The sequence below is a fragment of the Octodon degus genome, unplaced genomic scaffold (assembly GCF_000260255.1).
Source record: "Octodon degus isolate 3935 unplaced genomic scaffold, OctDeg1.0 scaffold00197, whole genome shotgun sequence".
NCBI lineage: Eukaryota > Metazoa > Chordata > Mammalia > Rodentia > Octodontidae > Octodon > Octodon degus.
The window spans coordinates 4,094,044-4,119,217 of NW_004524773.1; the positions used below are offsets into that span (position 1 = coordinate 4,094,044).

At 45.0% G+C, this 25,174-nt stretch overlaps 2 protein-coding genes across 3 annotated transcripts in view; both read right to left on the bottom strand.

Annotated features, from left to right (window-relative positions):
• Cxcl17 (C-X-C motif chemokine ligand 17) overlaps positions 1–25,174 on the bottom strand; it is a 199,528-nt gene that overhangs the window by 128,605 nt on the left and 45,749 nt on the right. The window lies entirely within an intron of this gene.
• LOC101573824 (carcinoembryonic antigen-related cell adhesion molecule 1) lies at positions 3,094–19,926 on the bottom strand. Its single transcript, XM_023704520.1, has 6 exons — positions 19,848–19,926; positions 18,555–18,914; positions 14,808–15,086; positions 13,287–13,541; positions 3,998–4,124; positions 3,094–3,200 (listed from the first exon to the last, which is right to left on the bottom strand). The coding sequence occupies exons 1-6, from the start codon at positions 19,909–19,911 to the stop codon at positions 3,140–3,142; spliced, it is 1,146 nt and encodes a 381-aa protein (XP_023560288.1). The 5' UTR covers positions 19,912–19,926; the 3' UTR covers positions 3,094–3,139.

Below are 25,174 nucleotides of genomic sequence, written 5' to 3' on the forward strand. Positions count from 1 at the left end.
TTCTGGAATGAATGAGGGAAGTTTCTTATTTTTTATTTGATGCCTTTAACAACAACACAACAACAACAACAACAAAACCTTGAGAGGCTCCTGGCTGGGGGGCCTGAGGGCTTTTAATGGCTTCCTGTGTAGCAAGGCAGTCAGGTCAGCTTACACATGAAGTAAAAATACTCCTTTTCAGAGGGCAGAAGTTACACAAATTAAGCAAGAAGGTCCAGAAATCAAAGTGGCGGAATGTCTCAGAAGAGGAGAAAACCATGTGCCTCCAGTTTTGTGTGTTCTTTACAGTAATTTTAAATAATGAACGAAGGATAATTCTGTTCTTTGCCCAAGTTCTAGCAGATTTCATTTCTTTTTTTTTTTTAATCTCATTAATATTTATTTATTTATTTATTTATTTAGTGTGTGTGGCCAGTTCAGCCCACCAGGGGGCGGGGCTGGCTGGCATGTGGTGCCGGGGGATTGAACCGCAGTCCCTGTGCTTTGCTTAGCTTAGCTTGTTCTAAGTAGGTGCTTTAGACCACTGAGCCATCTCACCAGCCCCAAGATTTCATTTCTTTAATGTTGAGTCTCCCATAGGAGCTGTAGTCTCTTCTTCTCCAGGCAGTTCCTTGAATAAAGCCCTCGCAGATATTAAAGATGTAAGTGCACTTCAGCATTTTCCACTGGGCATTGCCTGTGGCCCTTGGCCCACTGTTTTCCTAATTGTTCCTAGTGGATTCTCTGGAGATGGGCTTGCCAAAGGGCTTAGATGATATTTTAGCTAAGCAGCAAGATGTTTAGACCCCGACACAGCAAACAAAAAGCGTAGGATTTCCCAGTGCACTGTTGGTTGGTTACATATTTGGTTTTCTTGGGTATGGTAGGCTTCACATCAGGGTTGGAGAGAAAGGAGAAGCCATTATCGATTTTACTTTCTTTTCTTTCCTGGTACCTGTAATTAAAGGGGAGAGGAAATTACCCTCAAACAACGGCATATTCAAGTTGCACATTCTGATAGGACAGGTCTGGGCTGGGAATAAATGAGTATGCTCTGAATAAATAACTTTATAACACAAGTAGGTTGGGAAGGGGAAGGGGCAGGGAAGCTGGCAGTTCTCCTACAAAATTGGCTTTGCCTTCTTCCAGTGTCAGGGAGGCTGGATCTCCTGCAGACTCCACAATGTACGTTTTCATTTACTGACATTGGAGGGAGAAGGTGTTGCAGCCTGAGGTGGTGTTAGAGAGAGGACAGAACATGGGAGACGGTTTTTCCTTTTCCTCTGGGTGAGAGATGAGTACATCGGCAGTACAGTGACAGGGCAGGTAACATTACTTCTTTATTTCTGAATAAATTACTTCTGTTACTGTAGAGTGTGGGGACTCTGAAGTTGATTGCTTTCTTTTGGAGGCATTGAAATTCAGGAAACAATAGATTTCATCCACTTGTAAAGGACAAGAGCCCATCAGTTAAATTACTCTCACAGGCCAGCACCTCACCATGGCTGGTGGGGTTCCACACCACTGTGCTGCCACCTCTTTGAAACACTGAGCTTTGAAAAGGGCTTATTCTCTGCTTTCTATGATGGTGAGTAGGTCTCCCAAGAGCTAGACTATGGTGATGGTGTAAGGCCATGGAATACAATAATACAGAAGTAAGGATGAACACATCACAGACATACACAACGTAGGCGAACCTCACAAAACTACACTGACTGATAGAAAACGGGTGTGCTGTCAGGATAGCAGACATGATGTAGGAAGGTGACTGGAAAGTTTTGTTGGTGCGGAAGACATATAGTGTCTTGATGGGTGCTGTTTTCATGGGGGTATTCAGCTTGTGAAAGTTCACATACTGCAAAAGCATACTTATGGGGCTGGTGAGATGGCTCAGTAGTCTAAAGCACCTACTTAGAACAAGCTTAGCAAAGCACAGGTACCGCGGTTCAATCCCCCAGCACCATATGCCAGCCAGCCCCGCCCCCAGGTAGGCTGAGCTGGCCACACACACCCACACACATAAATAAATAAATAAGATAAATAAATTTTTAAAAAGCATACTTATGGAATAAGCATGTTTTAGTATATGTGTTATTTCACTGAAAGATGGAGATGAGAAAAAAAATTCTATAAAATTGTTATAAAGAAACCAGGGCCCCAGATCCATTAGAATGGAAGCTATCCTTTGACAGGAAGAGCAGGGTCAGACTGAAGGTAGATAAAGGAGGAGGAGGATGTGACTTCCTTGTTTGAGGCACTGTGTTGGATGCTTTACATGTTAACTCATGTGGTTGCTTAAACATCCTTTTGAACAAAACTGAAGTGCAAAGAGCTTATGTTATGTCCTAAGGGCCACAGAGCTACTAGTCATCACAGCTAGGATTTACACACAGCCATGATGCGGACTATTCCAAAGTACACTTTCTCGCTGTGAGGTGGACTCATGCAAGAGATTCGCCAATGCTTCCTTGTTGCTCTATTGAGGAAGGTAGGCCCAAACTCGATCTCACATCTGTGTCTTCAAAAACAATCCGTTCTCTCTGGGAATGTTTCCATTTGAGAAAATGAGCCAATGAAACTGACTGTGCTTACCTTGTTAGGAGAGTTGTTGGAAGGGCTCAGACCTGGGGAAGCAAAAGAAGAGTTAGCACTCTATGGAAATGCAGAGCTCACTTAAGGCCTCAAGATTTAAGGGACGAAGTGGCAGGTGGGGTTGTGGGGGGACAAGGCAGGAACCCCATGATCACTTAAGGGATTTGTTCTCCTCAGGATCTCCTCAGTGGTCCAGATCAGTGCACTAGAACCAGACGAGGGGCAGGGAGTGGGACCATGGGAGGCCTCAGTGCACCCCTGAAAACTTCTATCAGTTCACAAGGCCTAGGTTCCCCCACCTCATATGTGTTTCTTAGCAATAGGCTATCATATCCGTCACAGAGGTAAAGAGGAAGGAGTAAACATGAAGAAACAAATTTTCATGTCTACCTAGCTCAGGTGGCATGAGCTTCCCTCCAGGCTATGTCTGACTCTTTGAGTAGGAAGGGCTTAAGGACCTGTGTCAACTTCGGGCTGGGAAGTAGACATCCCAGTAGCTGGTGAATGTGGGATTCTCTGCGAGGGCAGGGCACACGTTGGAAATACCTGTTCTACTGGGTAAGTGGCTTTACTTACTATGGTTGGAGACTGAGAGCTTGTGCTCTGTGAGGTCATGCTGGTCGCTTGCCCTAAATAGATACCAGACACTGTGACTGCTATTCCCGTGCACAGGACCTCTGATCCCTGAGTTAGGAAGGACACTGTCAGCAGAAAATTTCTCAGCACTCCTTGATGTCTACTCATTTCAAGGCTGGCACTGCCTTTCCTCTTAAAGCCTCATTCTTCAAGCCGATGTAGTCCCTTCTACTGGGTACTCCTTCCTGTTGGAGCCATGTCCACATTTATAGCTTGTTTTCTCCTGGTGCTGGGGTCAAACCCAGGACAAACACTCTGCCCTGAGCTACCTCCCCAGCTGTGCAAGTTAGTCTCTGTTGACTCTTCCTGCCTACTTTACCTTGGTGTCTCCCCTACTTTGTTTTGCATAGATTTTGTTTGTTTTTCCCCCTTATTTTATTTACTGCCCAAGGGGAGTCGGGTTGTCTCTGCTTTCTCTTCATCTCCCTTCCTCTCCTGTCCCTCCCTCCTCCTGCCACTGTGGCCAACAGAGCAGATGACTTACTTTCATCTGCTGTTCCTTTCATTTCCTCATTTGTTCACCTTCTTGGACCTTGGCTTCCTGACTGGGGGGATAGAGGGCCATAACTGGATCTGTTCCTCGGAGCTACGTGGGGATGACAGCAACCATGACCCAGAGACAGTAGGATGAGGACAGGAGCATGGAGACCCACTAGAGTTAACACCGAGCAGCAGTTTAGGAAAGTGAAGAGGACACCCGTCCCCAAGACAGAGGTATAAGGTCCGTTCCCTCTCCCAAGCATGGCAAATGGCCTTGGAGGAAATGGGAGAAGTAGAAAGGACATCCTACCTTCCAGTCTTCCTGAGAATCAGGCAGTACACCAGGATGGTTATCAGAGCCACTCCAGCTACAACTGTAATCACGATGCCAATAATGGCCCCAGTTGAAAGGCTAGCACTTTCTTGTGTTGAATCATCTGCCGTGGAAAGAAAAAAGTAATGAACTGAAACTATCTTATAGTGGGGTGCCTTGAGACCCAATTATTAATGTGAAGTAGTATCTATTCATTCCTTCAACAGATGTATATTTCTGTGGAAAGAATGTTGTGAGGTGACTGGCAGGATTTGTAACGTTTACCCCTCTCACTAGTGTCCTATTTTGTAATTCTGTCCTGTTCTTTCTGTAGTTGTTTGAAGACTCCACAAGTATGAGAAAGGATTCTTGTTATTTTTATATTTGTATCTTCCTATAGTATTGTGGCTCCATATTTTTCACAGGATTGCGGTTGTGGTGGCTGTGGATGTGTGCCCCTCAGCTCTCCTGTGGAAATACGTGCCTCTCAGCTCTCCTATGGGAGGGGCTTTCGTGACAGCCACTCAGATGAGTGCACCCAGAATTCACCACCTCCTTAGCACAGAGACCTCACTTCCCACAGTGGTCAGCAGGGCGTAAGCAGACCCAACTCTGCCGGACAGAGTTCTCTGATGGGAGACTTTGGCTTGAGAACTCTCTATCAGCCTGGTGCAAACTGTCTGAGACCCAGCTGTGCTGCAGTCAAGAGCTTCCTTTTCTTTGTCCTGCACACAGGTTAGATATGAACTGTGGTTTAGGGCTCTCCTGGGCCCTCTCCGTGAAGCAGGCTTTATTTCCTATTATGGATAACAGACTGGGCTTAGAGTGCTGAAAAGGCTTACTTAACTTCCAATGGCTGAGAAGAGGTCAATCTGGCTGCCTGACTTCAAGGCTAATAGTGATAGGAGTAGTCATAGCAGTTAATATTTATGTAACATTTTTTTCCTCCCGTGAATTCTTCCTGAAGGATAGTTAACATATTAAATATTTAGAACAATACCATGAAGCAGGTACTTTATTACAATTTTCAGTTGAGTTACCTGAGGCTAGAAGAAATTAAGAATTGCATGAAAGATACTCAAAATTGTAATTGCAAACATTTAAAAAAGATGTCATTTAATAATCTAAGCTGGGAGTATTGGCACACACCTGGAATCCCAGCACTCAGGAGGCTGAGAGAGGAGGATCATTAGGGGTTTGAGACCAGCCTAGGATACAAAGGGAGCTCAAGTCCAGCCTAAACTGCATATGGCAATCCTGTGTCCAAAAAGACAAGGGCTGCCCAGATAGCTCACTGGATTAAAGTGCCTGTTTAGGGAGATGCAGGCCCTGGGTTTCAATCCCGAGCCTGCCCTGCTGTCCTCAGCCCTAGGTGACACTGAGACAAGATTGATACTGGGCATGGTGGTGCACAGCCTGTAATCCCAGCGCTTGGGAGGCTGAAAACAGGAGGATCACTCCGAGTCCAATCTGTGTGGTGAGACCCCATACTAAGCACATTAAAAAAAAAAGACAAAGAAATTTAACAATCTAGAATATGAGTTAGGGATATGGAAAAAGAATAAACTAAATTGAAAGCTAGTTGAAGGAAGTAAATAAATTTAGGATAATGATAAATAAAATAGAGAAAAGCAGCCGAGAAAAATCAATGAAAGCAGAAGTTTGTCCTTCAGAAAAGATGAACAAAAGTGACAACTTTTATCTAGATTAACTTCTAAGAGAAAGTAAGATTCAAATTACTAAAATTAGAAAAGAAATAGAATATTATTATCAGTTCTTCAGAATAATGACTTTAAGAGTACAATGAATAATTTTATGCCAACTATTGGTTAACTTAGATGGAATGGACAAATTCCTAGAAACAGAAGGAGTTGTGAAGTAGAAAATGTGAATAGATCTGACTGAGTAAAAGCATTTGATAAAATTTAGTTTTTCTATTAACTAGTAATTATTTAAACTAACTGTACCTCCCATACATATTTGTAATAAATATGTATAAAGTAAAATTTTAGCTTTTTAAGTGACTATTTTGAGAATTAATACATGTGAAAAAGTAAAATATTGAGCAATTCAAATGAGGTCTTGAATAATTCTCAGAAATCATTCAATAACCCTGCTCCTTCCTTCCTTCTATGTAAATATACAGAGAAAAGCCAGACCATATGTAAAAACAGAAGTTTCATCCATATTTGTAGCAAACAGTCCACATGCCCTTTTTGTCCAGAGTAGAGGAAATCCGGTGGTCAGATAAAATTTATTTTCTTGAAAATAAAAACCAGTCAAACTAGGCTAGGGGCAATAGTACATACCTGTAATCTCAACTACTATGGAGGTTGAAGCAAGAAGATTGTAAGGTCAAGGCTGACGGTGACAATTTATCAAGACTCTGTCCAAAAATTTAAAAATAATTAAAAGGTCTGGGAATTTAGCTCAGTGCTAGAGCATCCTTTGGGTTCAGTCACCAATACTGGAAAATAAAATAACACAACTAGGAATGGAATTAACCTAAATGATCATATATAAAAAAATCCACAGCTAGGGCCATGGAGATAGCTCAGTGGTCTAAGTTCCTGCCTAGACAAACATAAGAACTGAGGTTTAGTCCCCTGTACTGCATGCCATGCTGGCCCAACCCTGGGTGCACTGAGAGGGTCACTGAAACTAGGCGTGGGGGAGCACGCCTATAATCCCAGCATGGGGGAGGCTGAGACAGGAGGGTAACTACAAGTCCAAGCTGCATAGTGAGACCCTGTACCAAATACATAAAATAAAATTTTAAAAAATCCACAGCTAATGTCAGACTCAGTGAAAGACTACAGGTTTTTCTTCTAAGATCAGAAACAATACAAAGATGCCTATATTCACTTCCACTTAATGTAGTATTAGACACCCTAGCCAGAAAAAGACAAGAAAAAGAAATAAAAGACATCCACATTAGAAAGAAATAAACCTATCTTCATTTTCCAATGACAAGAACTTATAGGCAGAAAATCCTAGAGAACCCACAAAACTATTATAGTTAATAAGCAAATTTAAGCCTTTGAAGAATAACAAAATCAAATGCAAAAATCAGTTGTATTTCTATATGCTAACCACAGGCAATATAAAAGATTAAGAAAAAATCCATTTATAGAAGCATCAAAAAATGAAATACTTAGAAATAAACTTCAAGTTGACTGTGGTGGTACATGGCTGTAAACCTAGTATTTTGGAAGGATGAGGGAAGGAAGATCATAAATTGAAATTTACCTCGAACAATTTAGCAAATCAGTAATAGTTTATCTCAAGAAAACAGCAACAGAAACATTGGGGATCTAGCTCAGTACTAAACATTGGGAATCAAGACTCCATACTACAAACCCATCAGTTTCATCAAGGAAGTGAAAGACTTATACTCAACAAAACTATAATACATTGCTGAAAATATTTAAAAGGACATAACTGAGAGCCAGGGAGATCAGTGGCATAAGCGCCTACCTGGCAATCATAAGGTCCTGAGTTCAATCCCTGATAGTGGGGGAAAAGAAGCCATAACTGAGAAGTTATTATTATTTTTTAAAACAGAGTCTAGCTATGTAGTTCAGTCTGGCTTCCTCTTGCCTCACCCTCCAAAGTACTGGGATCACAGCTGTGTGCCCTCATTCCCTGCCCATGTGTAGGTATTAGAAGACAGTATTATTAAGATGACAGTACTACTCCAAATGATCTATAGATTCAATTAAAGTCCTATCAAAATCTCAGTGACACATGGCTGACACTGACAAAGGTTCTACAATCTGAGGTACAGGATCTCAGGATAAATCCTGAGGGCATTTCACTGACCTTATCAGACCCAAGAGCTACAACTCCGGTTGCATAGGTCCTGCTTTACCTTGGTCTTAACCATCCAAAGAAAAGTATAAAAGCGAAATATAAGAAATAAAGCCATGCTGTTATGTTGAGCTGTGGGGGACTCAGGTCAACAATTTCTGACATTGCCAGTTAAGCAGAAGACCCAATACTATTATGGGATACTGGACTCTTTTAGAATATTTTGCTGAGTTTACACGCCTATAATATTCAAATAACGGAACTTAACAAAACAAGGGTATACAGATGAATGTTCATTTTGTATCTGTATTCAAAATGGTTAGGATAGATATATAGTTACATTCTCTTAATGAATAGAGTGATTTGTTCTAATGGTGTTTGTAAATAGGATATCAAGTCCGCATCTTGTATAGCAATTAACCACTAAGAAGAATGTATGCAGTGTGTTAATTATTGAAACTGTCCTACTGATTTGATTTGAAATTGTCTCATTGCTATTTATTTATCAATAAAACTATGGCAAAAAAATCTCAGTGACATTTTCAGTTGGTTGTCATGGTGCATCCAATAAAGCCAGCACTCTGGGAAACCGAGGCAGGATGACCTCAAGTTTAAGCCAAGCTCAGGGAATTTAGCAAATTAATGAGACCCTAAATAAGTACAAAAATGGTGGTGGTGGTGACTGGGGATGTAGCTCAGTGTGAAGGCCCTGGTTTCAACCAGCAATAATAAAGCAAACAAGCAAATAAAACTCAGGGACACCTTTTGCAGAAATACAAGAATCCATTCCTAAAATTTGTACATAATCTCAAGAGATCCTAAATACTTAAAACAACTTTAAAAATGAAGAATGAAATTGGATTCACACTTCTGATTTCAAAATGTAGTACAAGATCAAGCCCAAACCCAGGCCCGGCAAGTGTGTGGGAGAGCTTCAGACTACCCTGTGCCCACAGGACCTGTCCAGTCCAAGCCCAGGCACACCGCATGAGTGAGACCCTCTGCTGCCCCCTCAGGACCCCTCCACCACTCTGGATCCCCCCAACCAAGCCCACTAAGTGAGTGAGAACTTTTGCCATACTGTCGGGACCCCCAGATCCAGCCCAAGTCCAGGCCTAGTGAGTGTGTGGGTAGGAGTGCTTCCTCTCTTCCCTGCGTCCCCTTATCCAGCTCAAACCTGGCATACAGGCCTGGAGTGAAACTCTGCAGCTGCAGTCCCTGCAGAGAGAGTAGGGGACAGAACCATCCAGCTAGTCCAGGAGCAGAACATCTTGCCAGAGGGGTACAACAGGTTCACTCTCAAGGACTGCAACAGGAGGGAGCTGAGCACAGCAGCTGGACCCAAGCCAGGCACAACTGGATAAATTCAAACTTTGTAGATCTGCACCCAAATTTCAGTAGGTGCTAAGGTTTAACTGCACCAAAGCTGTACAACAAAGGTCAGAGCACAGTGCTATACAAGATGGCAAAAAGAAGGAGCAAAATGCAATCTCAGACCCCAAGGTCATCCATAACAAGTGCAAAGGGCACTAGCACAGAAGAAAATGGGAATCACACAGCTGAAATCTCTGAATCAATAGCGTCTGAAATAAAGAAACAACTGCAGAAAGGTATAGAGGGACTCAGAGTAGAAATAGTCTTGGAAATAAAAAAGAAATCTCTGAATTAATAGTATCTGAAGTAAAGAATCAAATGCAGAAACACATGGAGGAAACCTGATCTGAAAAAAAATTCTGCAGTAAAAGAATTAATAACTGCTTCTAAAGAAGACATTGATAAAAAAAATAGAGGAGATTAGAAAAATGATGAATTCCTTGAATGAGCAATACAGGAAAAAAATAGATCGCCTGAAGCAGAGTCCAAGAGATATAGGGGAACTTAAAATCTCAATCACAAGCTTGCAAAATCATTTGAGTGAAAGTGAAGATAGTGTTTCAGATTTTGAAGGCGCTAGTGCAGCTGGTGAAAAGGTAAGAAAAGATCTCTTAAAAATAACCAGGATGCAGGAAAAAATAAATCATGATGAACAATGTGAGACTAATAAGCATCAATGAGAAAGAAGGAGTCAATACAAATGATGTAAAAAGAATATGGGCAGAAGTAATAGCAGAAAACTTCCCAAATATGAGGAAACAATCTGGCATTCAGGTAACTGAAGCATGCAGAACGCCATGTAACCTCAACCCAATGAAAAACACACAGACATATATTAGTCAAGATCCCAGAAATCCAGCACAAGAATAATATGCTGAAAGCTGCTAGAGAAAAGAAGCAGATCACATTCAAAGGAAAGCCCATCAGAATTAAGGCTGACTTCTCTTCACAAAGCATGAAGTCAAGAAGACCATCTAGCAGAGTACTTCAAGTCCTCTATGAAAACAAATTCCAGCCCAGACTACTATACCCTGCACTCCCTTTCAAGTTTGATGGAGAAATGAAATACTTCCATGACAAAGAACAACTAAAGAATTTCATGATGACAAAGCCACTCCTACACAGACTACTGAAACATGTTCTAGAGAGGGACCAAAATGATCAGAACTCCATGAATGAGAACAGAGGAACCCACTAAATAGGGCAATTAAAATGTAGTACAAAGCTACAGTCATCAAAACAATGTGTTGTTGGCATAAAGATATATAATCAGTGAAACAATAAAAAGCCCATAAATGAATGCTCACATAGATGTCCAAATGACTTTAAAAATTTAAAAATGTTAATTTTCATATAAGTACATATGTGTACATAGTACAACATAGCATTTAGTATACATATATAACATGTGACAATCAGATCAGGGCAAATGGCAGATCTGTCACTTCAAATGTTTATTATTGTTTGTGTCAGGACATTCAGAATTGTCTTTGCTACTTATTCTAAAATATAGACTTAAGCACGGTTGGACATAGTTATCCTTCTGTGCTACAGAATATTAGAAGTTATTTCATTCTATCCAGCTGCACCCCTGTGGCCAGATGATTTTTTTTTTTCTTGGTGGTACTAGGGATCAAACTCGACCTTCCACTTGCCAAGCAGGTGCTTAAGCAGCTGAGTTATCTCCCTGGTCCACCAGATGACTTTTGATGAGGGCTCCAGAACTGTTCCATGCCAAAAGCAATGTCTTTTCAATGAAGATGCTGAGAAAACTGGATATCCATGCAAATCAAAGAAGCCAAAACTTTACTTAACCTTATACACAAAAATTAACTCCAAATGAGTCAAATAACTAAATGTAAATGTTAAACCTTTAAAATTCTTAGAAGCAAACACAGGAAACCTTCATCATTTTGGATTTGGTAAAGATTTCTTGGCTCTGATACCAAAAGCATAGGCAACAAACAACACTAGGAAAAATAGATATGTTGGACCCCATGAAAATGAAAAGCTTTTGTAGGTGAAAGGATGTTACCAACATATGCTTCAGAAATTCCTCTTTTGGATGTACGTACAAAGGATTCTCATCAGTCTTCTGGAGTGATAACTAAACTTCCACATTAAGTGCAGCATTATTCACAGTGGCCAGGATACCGAAACTAAGTGTCCATCAGTGGATAAATGGATAAAGAAAATGTGGTATGTGTACACAATGGAACACTGGTCAGTCTTGACAAAGAAAGCTATTGTGTGATTCTGACAGCATGGGTAAATTTGGAGAACACTACATTAAGTGAAATAAGCTATGCACAGGGAAATACTGCACGATCTCAATCATATGAGAAATCTAGAAAAACTGAATTTATAGAAATAAAGAGCATAACGACGACCCATATATGAAATCTCAAAACAAAAAGAACTTATAGGAATAAAGAACAGAGTGATGGTTGCTAGAGGCCAGGCAGTAGGGAATGAGGGGAATGGAAGTTGGTCAAAGGGTGCAAAATAGCGGGACAGGGAGATGGCTCAGTGGAATAAGCGCTTCCCTAGCAAGCACAAGGGTCTGAGTTCAATTCCTTGTTTTTGCCAAAAAAATAACAAACAAACACAAAGGGTGCAAAGTTTGAGATGGACAAAAGGAATATGTTTTGAGATCTATTGCATGACAGGATAATTTCAATCAATGATAATGTATATTTCAACAGTACTAAGACAGTATATTTCAAATATCTCATCATACAAATGAGAGAAAAAAGAGGTGATAGATAAATTGTTTTGATTCCATCATTTTACATCATAGACAAATACCAAAAATCACATTGTAAACACCACAAAATGTATAAAATGTTAGTTAAAAATAGTAATAAAAGGCTGGTGAGATAGCTCAGTGGACTAAGTTCCTGCTTAGGCAAGCACAGGGAACTTAGTAGGATAACCCCCCCAGGCGTGCTAAGGCAGACCTGGAGACAGGGCGTGGTGGTGCATGCCTGTAATCCCATCGCTGGGGAGGCTGAAAACAGGAGGATCATTAGGAGTCTGAGCTGCGTAGTGAGACTCTGTACCAAATACATTAAAAAAAAAAAAAAAAGTAATCAAGGTGGGGGGTGTTGAAAGGGATAGTTCAGTGGCATACGTGCCTGCCTAGCAAGTGTAGGCACCACAAAAAAGGCCTGCTGCGGTGGTACATGCCTGTAATCCCAGAGCTGGACAGACTTTTATTTCCTGGCCTATGCATTAAATTCCACAGTGGAGGAAGTCAGCAGAGATAAGTGGTCACAGCGTTATCCAAAGGCTGACCTCATTACCTCCACAAATACTCCTCTTAGGTCCCTGCCCTTTCCTCCTGCAAGGACTCCACAGTGAAGTCCCCCATGTCCCCAAGCTGTGACACTTCCTGCTCTCTATGGTGCAGGTTGTGTCCACAACCTCACCTGCGGTTGTGTCCTTGGCCTCACACAGCTGGGACTTCAGAGCAGGACACAGCTCAGGGACATCTGCCCTGAGCTGCGCTTTTTCATTTCCTTGCACGGTGGGTGGGGAGGCTAGCTGCCCACTGGGAATCCGATTTGGCAGACTGAGGACAGACCTCCCAGACACCTTTCCACCTGTCCTGTCCCACCCCATCTAGAGCCAGAGCAGAGCCAGGCACTGGGGCAGGCTGGAGCACAGCTGGGAGCTGCTGGAGCCTGTCCAGGAGGGATTTCCTCCTCTAATTTGGAGAGAAGGAGCACAAAGATGGATCAAAGCCTTTGGGGCTCCTTCTGGCTCAAGGAGGAGATAAACAAAACAGATAGAAGGAATGAATGGCAGAAAGAAGCTATTTGACCTCAAGGACCCTTCCCCCATGGAATCTCCACCTACTCTATGGAGCTTCCTGGGGTGAGAATTTCCTCTCTACTTTCCAGGCTCAACTCCAGCTCAGCCAAGAGAAATCAGGAAAGCAAGGGGAGAGCAGTCTCAGGGAGCTGGCACAACGCTCGGGGAGGCTGGGGATTCCCTTGTGTACACACACACTGGCTGAGAATCCACTTCTTTCCCACTATTTCCAGACTATCAAAGGACCACCCAAGAGCTTGGAGCTGCTGGTCCAGGGTCCACTTACCAGTGACTATAACAGTCTTCACTGTGCTCCTGCTGAGGCCAGTGGCAGAGTTATTAGCGAGGCAGGTGTAAGATCCACTATTATTTGCAGAGACATTAGGGATGTGAAGCTCCTGCGGGGACTGCAGGAGGCTCCCATTGAGAAGCCAGTGATACTGTGCAGCTGGGTTAGAGGCTGCATGGCAGGAGAGGTTGAGGGTTGTCCCTGGATGGAAATAGGTCTCTGGGGGCAGTATGATAGGGTCATCCGGGCCATGTGTAGTAAACAGAATAAAGCCATATGTGATGTCATCACAGGGAAGGGGAAGTTCCAGCTTGGAGAAGGATGAGCAGCCCTCTGCACCAAGTACAACCTTGTTCTTAGCAAGTCCCAACCAGGTTAGAGGGCGTAGCTCAGTGGTAGAGCACCTGCCTAGGATGCAAAAGGTCTTGGGTTCCATCCGCCATACTACAGACACAGAAAAAAGTCCCAGTCATAACTCTCTGTTCACTGAGCCTCAGTCATCCCCATTTTTTGATCACAGGTGGTTAATGAATCTCCACAGATAGGAGAAGCCCCGTCCCTCCTGGTCTTGGCTGAAGGTCAGGCCTGTGTGGATGACAGGGCCAGGATAGTATGGTCAACTCAAGTGTCCAAGTGTGAGGGCCTGCTTTCTGGACTTAAGAGAGAGACTGAGTGAGCTGGTCTCTCTGACCCTGCTGGTTGGAGGGTTAGCTGGGACCATAGGAGAATAGAGGTTACTTGTGGAGGACCACCTGAGCAGCTCTCCTTTGAAAGAAGAGGGATCCTCTCCATTTTGGCTGAATCTAACTCTGTTTCCTTGTATTGATAGGTACAGAACTGGCTAGGACTTCTCTTTATCTTTTTAATTGGCCTTAAGCAATGCATATTAGTCTAGCGGTGGTGCTGGTGGTAGTGTTTGAAGATGGCATGCATGTTTCCCTGATAACCCACACCTGCTGCTCTTTAATATGAGCCAGGTTGAGACAGGATGAAGAACCAATGCTCCATGCTGTTGGCTGGGATTGAGCCTTGAGATAGAGGCTGTGACTTCTGGGGCTTGAAGGATTACACATCAAAGCTGAAGCACCAGATGCCAAAACATTAGATACTATCTCAGTAGTATAAAGCAAATTACTTTTTCTGCATGTCTTTCTCTCTATATAGGACAGAGGCAAATGCAGGCCTCCTACCTAGCTCAGTTTATAGTACTCACCTACTTCCTGCCATTCTCAGTCATTCATCCTCAAGCTACTCCCTCTTCATGACTGAATAAAACCTGGGTTCAGCCCAGGGTCCAGGCCTTTATTCTGGATAGCCATCACCGTGGGTGGACTTAAGACCCCTTGGCTCCCCATAATTATAAATATGCTTTAGTGTCTTTATTTTTGCCATGGGTTGCACAAGGAGTGGCAGATTGAAATTAACTTGGTGAGATTCTGATAACATGTATTTGGGATCACAAATATGAACTTCTTGGATTGAGACAAGGAACAGAAAGGGCTTCCTATAGTTACTTACAGTAAATATTCAGGGTGAATGGATCGCTTCGGCTGCCACTCACTATATTCCGGGTTTCACACTCATAGGGTCCGGTATCATTCTTTGTAATACTGAATAAAGTGAGAATCCTGCTGTCATTAGATAGTTTCAGCCTATCACCATCTTGAAGGCTCTGACCGTTTGTCCACCACAGGTAGGTTGTGTCCTGAGTCTCAGGTTCACATGTTAATACTACAGATTGTTCACCCTCCACAGGGCTGGAGTTGTTGCTTGTGATGTGAGGTTTGGGTAACACCACTGTGAAGAAAACAGAGAGAAGATTGCCCCATGTGGCTCCTTTGATCTGGGCAAAGGCGTTTTCATCAGTTGAGCTCTCTCATTTCTCAGCCAACTTGAGTCCTTACAGGACCAGACAGGAGTGCGTCTCACAGGCAGAGGCTGGAGGACTTGAGCACCCAGGCAAGAGGCAGCCTGAGATTTGTCTGGGAAGAACCCAGGCTTTGTCATGCATGATTAGCCATAATAGTTGGCCATGGTGAGACCCTGGCCCCTCTTCTGGCCTCGCTGCCAGCCCCTGGCTTGCCTTGGCTCCTGTGGGTGCTGAGCCCCTGCAGCTGCAGAGACCTCCATGCTCAGCCCAGGGCATTTCCTCTGGGCTTTGTTGTGCAAGGCTGTGCTAGAGACAGGTCCTGATGGACCTCCATCGTGCCAAAGCCTAGAGAAGACCCAAAGCCTGGTTGCAGTATTGTGTGTGCAGAAATCGCACACGACAGGGACAGCACCAATCCTGCCACTCAGCTCAGTGGCACCCTGAGGCCATCATGTGGGGAGAGCAGCTGCTGGGGTGTTCGCTGGTGGCTGCCATGAGCACAGGTACAATGGATGTTCTAGGACAGTGGGAGGGGACAGACAGACTTTAGAGAGCTGGGTCACTCTCTTGTCCTTGGTCTCTAATGTGCCCCACTGTAGAAGGAAGATGAGAACCATGTGTACCTATTGAGAATCTGGCCTTAATGGACCATGTGTGTTTGACAGGTTTAGGTTTATAATATTAGATGTTAAATTTCTGCTGTATGGGAAAATTGTCATTGCTACCCAGGATTTCAGTCTAATTCCTGAAAGAAATATTTCTCTAGGAGAAACAGATGGTCTTAGGCCAAACTTTGAAGACTTTCAGGGTCACTTCTGAATCAAAGAGGGTTCCTGAGGTCAGTTTGAAATCAGCCACCCCCTGAGTGGGAGCCCTCTGAGCCGTGCTGGGTGGACAGACTTTGTCAGAGAGGAGGGCTGAGGCATCTCTCTTATAAAGACGGCCTGATAGCAAATTCCAAGAGGGTGTGCATCGTATTAGGAAGTGTAGAATTCTATGTTCCCCCTTACTGCTGGGAATTGGACACTATAGGCAGATGCCCAAGCACACATGTAAAATTCCTGCTGGCTTTTGTCCCCAGGCATCGCAAATGCAGTTTTACTCAATTCTTCCAGATAAGACAGTCTCCTAACATGACAATGGCTGATGCATCTCACCATGAAAGGGGACACACCTGTGATCCTGTTGTCACCACAGGGACACAAGTTGTGAGACACAGGCAGGGAGAACTTCAGACAGTGCTTGTCAGTCCAGCTTCCCCTCAGAGAGGCTTAGGGAGCTCTGAAGGAATGTGATCCCCCTGTGGGGAGCAGAATGGAGTGGGGAGTCAAATGAGTGGCCAAGCCTGAGGCTCTGGGCATTGCAGCTCTTTCCTACTGCCTCTGACCCTCAGCTGGGTCAGCACAGACAGAGGACAAGCTCGGGCATAACTTGGGTTCTGTGTTACCCACTGTCGCTATGGAAGGGAAGAGCCCTGGAGCAGGACACAGGGCAGATTCACCCATGGAGACGGACACCACGTCATGACAGAGTCTTAGAGGATGTGCTGCTCTGACTGATTTCTGTGGCCTTTCCTAGTGCCCAGGAGGGTGTGCCTCGCCCCAGGTGTTAGAGGAAGCACAACCATTTGCCATTAGTGAGGGAGCAAAGGATGCAGAGCCCATGGGCCATCCTGCCTTTAATGAAGGAGAGAAATTCAAGGGCAGGGTACAGGGAAAGAACCAGATATGGCTGTGCACAGAGCAGTGCAGTTTCTGTGGCTTCAATGACACCAGAGACCAAGAGCCCCATGGCTGCCTCAGAAACAAACAAACATTCTGTAAATGCTTCCCATACCCAAGCAGTCCTAGCTTTACTGTGTGAGGTGACTCCTTGGGCAGCCTTAGGAGCAAGTGACTGAGGAAGAGAGGAAGGGTCTCAGTATCCATGAAGGTCAGGCTGGTAATATGGCTGGAACCTTCCAGAACACTGTGTGCAAGTCTTAGTCTTTGAAAGGGTCTGGGCCTCCCTCTCTCTCTCCCTCCCTCCCTTCCTTCTTTCCTTTCTTCCTTCCCCGCTCATTCTTCCCCTCAGTCATCACAAAGCTTTTGAATTGGTCATAATTGGGCGGGTTGGTTTCACAGTCTAGTGGGGAGTGAGAAAGCAAAGTCTTCTTTTATACTTCAGCAGAGTGATCCTCAGCACACCAGGAAAGATAGGACATGAAGCCTAGTGAGGGAGGCTGTGGATCTGTTGCCTCAGGAGGAAGCCCCAGACATGGTGCTGAAGCAGCTGATTTAATTCTAGAGGAAGAATTGACTACTTCTACATTTGGTCTTTCTGATCCAACCACACTCTCTGTTAGCTAGTAAGGACCAAGATTAAAAAACATGAATCAGTAACTGGTCTCTGGGTCACAGACATCCAACAAATCTTCCTGGGTGGAGAGCACAGGGCTGAGTTTACAAAGCTATGCAATTCCTATGAGGCACACCGTGGGCTGTGTGACCCTGGTCCAGCAATCGTCTTTCTTTGTGCCTGAGTCTCCCTGTTATGGGATCCATGGGAAATGGAATCTCGTTTGCTAAGTTATTGGTAAATCAACCAGACATACTTGCAGTTTCCTGCCATTGGCATACTCCATGCCTAATCAGCAATCTCATATTTGCCCCCAACACAGAATGACCTGGAACAGTTCTGGATGGACAGGACACTTCCAGGAGTCTTGTTCTCCTCTGCGCTTTCCCTGGGCACACTGAGCTTCCTGTGGGGTCTCCTAAGTCCATCAAGGGGGCTAATGCCCTGAGGAGCCTGTCACCTGTGTGTATATGCCAAGTCTCAGGAGAAAGAATTTCCAGGTGCTCTAACCCCGATATGGCCCTTGGGGCTGTGCTCTGGCTGGTGACCAGCATTAGGGACACTGAGGCTCAGCCAGCCACTAGATTATTGCTCTCCATCGACCTTAAGTAGTGGGCCCAACTCTAACCCTGAGAACAAGCTCCCCATGACCTCTTGGAGTGAGGAGCTGGAGCTGGGGACAGAGGTCTGAGGCAGGGGCTCCTGGGGCTGAGCTTCTTGGGGGGGACCCAAGAGTCCCTCAGGCTATCCCCTGACTAGGATCCTCAGAGTCACTCTTGGGGCTGTGTTAACAGCAAGGGACTCAAGGGACTGATGGAGAAGATCTCCCTGGATCACATTACTCCATCCACCTCTCCTTCCCTATGCTGGGCAGGTTCAGGTAGAGGACTTCAATCTGCTGAAGTTTACTCCACTGTGTATCCTGCACTCTATGCTCAATGTGCAACTGGGGACATGATGTGACTGGGTGGGGACACCATCTAAGATGGACAGGTTTGTGTGTGCATGAAGTTGAATTCACCCCAGTCTACACCCCGAGGTCATGGAGAATAACTCACAGTGCACCTGGAACTGCCCAGAAGCTTGTTCAACCTGATAATTGCTCTTTATGACGTACAGGGTGTAGAGTCCCGAGTCTTGCTGTTTGACACTCTTGAACAGCAGGGATCCGTTGCGGTATATTGTCTCTCGATGGCTGTATGCACGCCCTGGAGTAGTTCTGTTAGTATCTATCTCAACTGTTGCAATCTCTTTGCTGGAATCAACCCTATCACCTTTAAACCAGTTATAAGCTATCCTGTTCTCTGGCAAATTGTGGACAAGTAGAAGAACATCTCCCCCTTCAGCAGCATGGAAAGGCACCAATTCAATGGTGAGCTGAGCATTCGTGGGTGGGTTCCAGAAGGTTAAAAGTGAGGCTGGGAGAGAGAGAAAGAAATTCATTAATACTGGAAAAAAGAAAGAGAAAAATGTATTGGATGGCCATATGGGACTCTGAGTCCTGAGAAGATGTTTTCATTGCTTAATGTTAATGGTCTGTGTGTGTGTGTGTGTGTGTGTGTGTGTCTGTGTGTGTCTGTGTGTGTCTGTGTGTGTGTGACTGTGCTGAGGCCAGCAGCAGCACCCTTCTGTGCCCCTGAACCTGTCCTTCCCTGTTTGGAGCCCTCTTCCCTAGCTGTCCGCGCGGTCTCTGCTCACTGCCCTCTGGTCCTGCTCTCATTCAGGGCAGCCCGGGCAGCCACCTTCTCTGACCCCTCACAGCAGACCTGGGTCTTCAATTCCTCTCCTTTTCCTGCCTTCTTCCCTCTGTAGCCCTTGTCAATGCCTGACTTCCCCTCTAGCTGGCCTTCCTGGTGTGTTTGCCTTCCACTAGGCGGAGAGCTCTGTGAGCCCAGGCTCTGACACAGCCTCAGACACCTGTGGATGAACGAGTGAGGGCTCCTGATACCTAATAAGCCTGGTGTGTTTTTCGTTGGAGGGTCACCCTGAACTTGGTGTGAACATCAGTTTCACAATGCTGTGGCCTGTCAGGTGTGGTGACCCAGCCTTCTAATCCCAGCACCTGGTAGCTGAGGCAGGAATTCAAAGCCAACCTGAACAACATAGGGAGACCCTGTCTGAAAAAACAAAAACATTACCTAATAGGGACTAAATCACATGAGAGAAAAGTGGAGCTTTTCATCCTCCTGTTTTAGTTCCCATACCCTGAGTGATTCTGTGCCTCTGTAATCCCCTCCCCTCAGGCTCCACACAGAAACCTCTGTCCACTCAGAGTGTTGTCTTCCAAATGCGCCTCATCAGTCGCTATATGTTCATCCTCCCCTGTCAACCCAGGGACTGTCCCCTCTTACCTGCAAGCAGGAGGCCCTGCCAGGGAACAAGGCCTCTGTGGGAAGTAGCTGAGCGGGGCTCCATGGTCTCTGCTGCCTGCTCCGTCATCCCTCGGTGAAGAGCTGCTGCTCCTGAAAGGCTGCCCTGTAGGGCTGCTCAGCAGCTCAGCTCTGCTGTCCTTTCTCTTCTGAGCTGAGCCTCCTCCCAGCCCTGGGCACACCTCCATCACCTGACCTGGGTGGAGTCTGTCTAGGGAGCCTCCTCTCTCCTACCCTGGGCCCTGCCTTCCCTGGGTCTTCTGCTCTGTATTGTTTTGCTACCTCAGACCACACTTTGAGGACTAGGATATTGGGGCCTCTGTCACTTAAGAGAAGGACAGGCTCACTGTCCTGGCCTCACGACTATCCACACCCCATGGAGATCCCAGGGTTCCCAAATCCAGGGATTCAGGGTTTTTTGCCACAAAAAGGCAGCTGGACACCCAGTGTATCTCAAGTTCTTGTGTGCTCTGTGAAGGTAGAATTCACTACCAGGGGAAAGGTGACAGAGATGGCTGTAGGGAATGGAGAACTTCTGACTGAGTGATAACTGGTGAGGGGACTTGCCCTGTATCTCTGGGGTCATCAGTGTGGTCTCTGGTCAGAGTCCCAGGAGGAGAGGAAGCCCTGGGTGGGCAGGATGGATATGACCCCCACGTCCTGGGGAGGAAGGAGTGCGTTGGGGGAGGTGAGTGACTTTAGGCAGTGTTGTTCTTGGGGGCAGATTTCAGGGACAGGCCCTGTCTTTACATGTCTGTGTTGAGGTGTGACCATCTCCCCCATTGAATTGCTTGGCCTTGGTCGTCTGCCCTGCTGAGTCCTATGTTCCTCTTTCTGTTAATTCAAAGGTGATGCCAGGAAGGAAGGGACCAAACAGAACCCTGGCTTGGCTGGGTCATCAGAGTGCCAGGACGAAGTGGGTGGGAGAAGAGGGCATGCGGGAGGGACCTAGAAGGCTCTACTGTGCCCAGGGATGCAAATTGGGCGACATGTGCCCAAAGCCGAAACTAAATTCACTTGGCAGGAACTAGTTTTTTAGTGTGGACTGTGTATTCTGATGTTGCCCCCTAGAGGTCAGGTGGGGACTTGCAGCCATTCTCAAGTGCTGCTCTAGGTATACATTGTAGTAAGTTTTCAAATAGGGAAGGGTGAATGTCCCATTCCGTTTTTCTGTATAAGATTCGTAGATTCCTCCGCGTCCCACTTTTGTTAAACTCTATAGATAGACAGTGATTTGTAAAATAGTGAGGTTGTGCCTGGTCTGGAACTTCTGGAGTCATATGATCACCTTCCCCATCTCAGCCAGATTGGGCTTTGCCCTCCAGAGGCATTCCCAGTATCTTCATATTTTAGGTTGTCACACCTGCAGAGGGACAGCTACTGGTACTTATTGTGAAGAATTCCTGGATGTTGCAGGAGAATCTGCACAAGGCAGAGGTGTCCCCACAAGGATGACCAGTCCCAAAAGTCGGCGGAAAGAGAGTCTTGCTCTGCTGCCTATCCTGGAGTCTCCCATTACCCTGGTCCTTGCCACCCTCCTCTCACCCCCATCTTCATTTGCTTCCTCTGCCTCGCACTTCCTGTGAGGTCAGTTTAGCTCCCCCGCCTTGTGCCTCTGGAAGGAGCTTTCCACTAGAGGGCGCAATGCTCTTCCCTAAGCCTCTGTGACCCCGCCCTCACAGTATCAAAGGCAGCTGCCCATCCCTCAGGGCAAAGCCTCAGGGACAGGCCCCAGGGACCTAGGGAACAGCTCACTGCAGGAGATGACAACAGGACTGGCAATGCAGGTCCAAGGCCAAGGTGCACCTCCTTGTGGCAGGGAAGGCTCAGCTCAGCTGTTGAGCACCAGGGCCCAGAAAACCCAGATACTGGGGACAATTGCTGTGAGCTGCTGTCTCTAAGGCACTCACTCTCGCTCTCGCTCTCACTCTCGCTCTCTCACTCTCGCTGTCTCGCTCTCTCGCTCAGCCTTGGCAGAGCTGTTGCAGCCTCTTCAAGACTGGACCTTCTACAGGTGCTCCGAGGCCAGGGACCTGCAGGCATCCAGAAGGATCAGGAATCATTTGGCTGGCACTGTGGCAGGTGTTCATGGCAGCCAGGTAATGCCAACTTCAGGAAACAAATTCCCTGAATGTGAACTGGGCTTTCCAATCAGGAGGTGGAGGTGCAGCCCGATTTCCACCCCTTTCCTGGCCAAGCCTGCCAGCTCCCTCCTGTACCCTGCCTATGCATTGCTGGGTATCTGAGCTCTCTGGCCTCAGAAGGGTCTTTATGCTGCCTGCTCCCTTATGCCTTCAGCCACGGGGCCAGGGGCTGGGTGACCCCAGGAGATCCAGCAGGGTAGGGGCAGAGGCCATGCAGGGAGGACACAGGCAGGCCTTAGTTGGAATTTAGTCAAGGCACATGGAGAGCTAAGGTGTCCCTGAACACTTACCCAAAAGTCACATGACTTCCCACGGCCTCAGTCCATCCCTGTGTCTATATTCCGGACCTGAAGGGTCTATATTGCCAGTGTAATGAGGATTTGAAGAGGAAGGGCATGTTTGTCATGGAGAAGAAGTGAAACAACATTTCACAACAACATAAAATAACAATAGTCAATTCATTACATTTAAAGTGATTATTCAGAGTACAAGATATGGCTATAAAAACTCTCCAATTGATATTAGCCCAAACCTTCCTTTTCAGTGAACTAAGAGACTCTGGTAAGGTAACCATCTTCCATCTTTTCCTTTTCCATTCATTTCTTTCCTCTTCCTCCCATCCTGGTGCCCTTTCCCTTTTGAACATTCTGCCATTTCATAATATCTATTGTACCTTTTAAACCTTATTTACTCTTTCAGTTTCTTACATCAGACGACGTGATGCTTACACTTGTGAGTCTGAATTATTTCCCTAATGAGCTTGGTCTCAAGTTGCATCCATTTATCTACCGAAGTCTCAAGTTTGTCCTTCTTTACGGTTAAGTACTCCATTGCACAAAAAGACTATGTATTTGTGACCATTTCTCAGTGGATGGACACGTGGGTTGTTTCCAAGATTCAGCTATTACAAAGTCAGTTGCTACAAACACACATACACACGTGACACTGTGGTGTGATGTTTTTGACTCCTCTGGGAAGATAGCCAGACGGGAATAACTGCCTCAGCTGGGGCCTCCAATCTCAGCTTTTTGAGGCTACTCCACCCTGATTTCCATAGTGGTTGTAACAATCTACCCTCCCACCAACAGTGCAGAAGGGTTCCCTTTTCCCCACAGCCCATCCTACATTTGTTATTGCTTGACTTCTTGACAATAGCTATTCTTTCTGGGGTGAGATAGAATCTTACCCCAGTGTTGTATTTGTTTGCATCTCTTGAATGAGCAATGATACTTAACTTTTTCATATTTTATTTGCTATTTGGGTTTGTTCATCTGAGAAGTGCATATTCATTTTCTTGCATATTCATCTTAGATGCATGTTTTTTAATCAGGTCTTTGAATTTGAGGAGGATCTGATTTTTAAAAATTTTTTATACATACAAAGAACTATACATATAAATAAATTTCTATGTATAAAACCCATCTAGATAGAAGTCCTTCATCTGAAGGAAAATTTGGTAAAATTTATTCCTACTTTGTGAGTTTTCTTTTCATTCTGTTGGTGATTTGGTTTGATGTGCATAAGCTTTTTTTTTTTTTTTTTTGGTGAAACTAGGGATTGCAGGCCCTTGCGCTTGCCAGGCAAGTGCTTATTCTACTGAGCCATCTCCCAGGCCCCATATACAGAAGCTTTTTAATAAGAGAAGATCCCAGTTGTTGATTCTTTGAAGTATTTCCCATGCAGGTGGTTTTGTTTATAATAATCTCTGCCTATATCTATGCCCTCAAACTTTCTACCTAGTGTTGACATGATAGATCAGTAGACTAAAGCTTAGGCAAGCACAGGGACTTGGGATTGATCCTTGACACCACAGGCCGAGCACTGAACCAGCCCCCAAGTCTGGGTATAGTGGCACATGCCTATAATCCCAGGCCTGGGGAGGCTGAAAACAGGAGGATCATTGTGAGTCTGAGCTGTGTGGTGAGACACTCTACCAAATACATTTTTGAAAAACAAATTTCCACCTACTTTCTCTTCAAGTAGATTTAGTTTCTGTTTTAATATTTAGATCTTTGATCCATTTTGATTCTAGAGCATCAGGTGTGGTGATGCACACCTGTAATATCTCAGCACATGGAAGACGATAGCTGGATTGCTGTGAGTTCAAGACCAGCCTGGCCTACAAAGTGAGTTCAAGGAAAGGCTGAACAGCACAGTTAAGCCAAGAAAAAACAAAACAAAATGGAATAAAAGGTCATTTCCCTTTGGTTTGATGCATGGTGATAGACATGGGTCTAGTTTCACACTTTGTCAGGTAGAGAGCCAGTTTTTCCAGCACAATTTATGAAAGAGACTCTTTCTCTTTCTCTCCCTCTCTCCCTCTCTTCCTCCTTCCCTCTCTCCTTTTTTTCCTCTCTTTCTTTCACTTTCATACCAGGAATTGGACTCAGGACTTCATGCTTACCAGTCAGCCTCTGTGCTGCTGAGCCATATCCCCAGCAAGAGGCTCTTTTTCTTCCAATGAACATGTTTGACCCCTTTGTCATAGACAAGGTGGCTGTGTTGGTTTACAGTTGTGTTGCAGTGTCTAATCTGTTCCACTCATCCTCAGGTCATGTTTTTGTTTATTTGTTTTGCCAGTACCATGATAATTTTATCAGAGTACCTTTGTAGTATTTTTCAAGTCAGAGATTGTGATGCTCCCTATCTTGCCTTTGTTACCCCAAATTGCTTTTGCTATTCTCAGCCTCTTCTGCTTCAAAGTGAATTTTAGGCATGTTTTCTGTAGTTCTGTGAGATATGCTAACGGCATTTTGACCAGCATCACATCCAATCTGTATAACTTTGGAATATGCCCAATTTCACTCTATTGCTTTTTCCTATCCATGAGCAAATGACATCTTTCCATTTTCTGATGTCCTCTTTGATCTCCCTTTTCAGAGTATTGTGACATTCAATATGTAGATCTTTTACTTTCTTTGTTAAATGGATTCCTAAGCATCTTATTCTTTTTGGATGGTATTGTGATGGGTGTAGTTTCCCCAATTTCTAGCTCAGTGAATTTGTTGTATTGTGTGCAGGAATGCTATTGATTTTTAAGTGTTGCCTTTGTATCTAGCTGCACAATAGAATTTGACTATTAAATCTATGAGTCTTGCTCTTTCGGGTCCTCTTTTCCAAGATGACGAAAAAAAGAAGGAACAACGGTCGTGCCAAAAAGGGCCG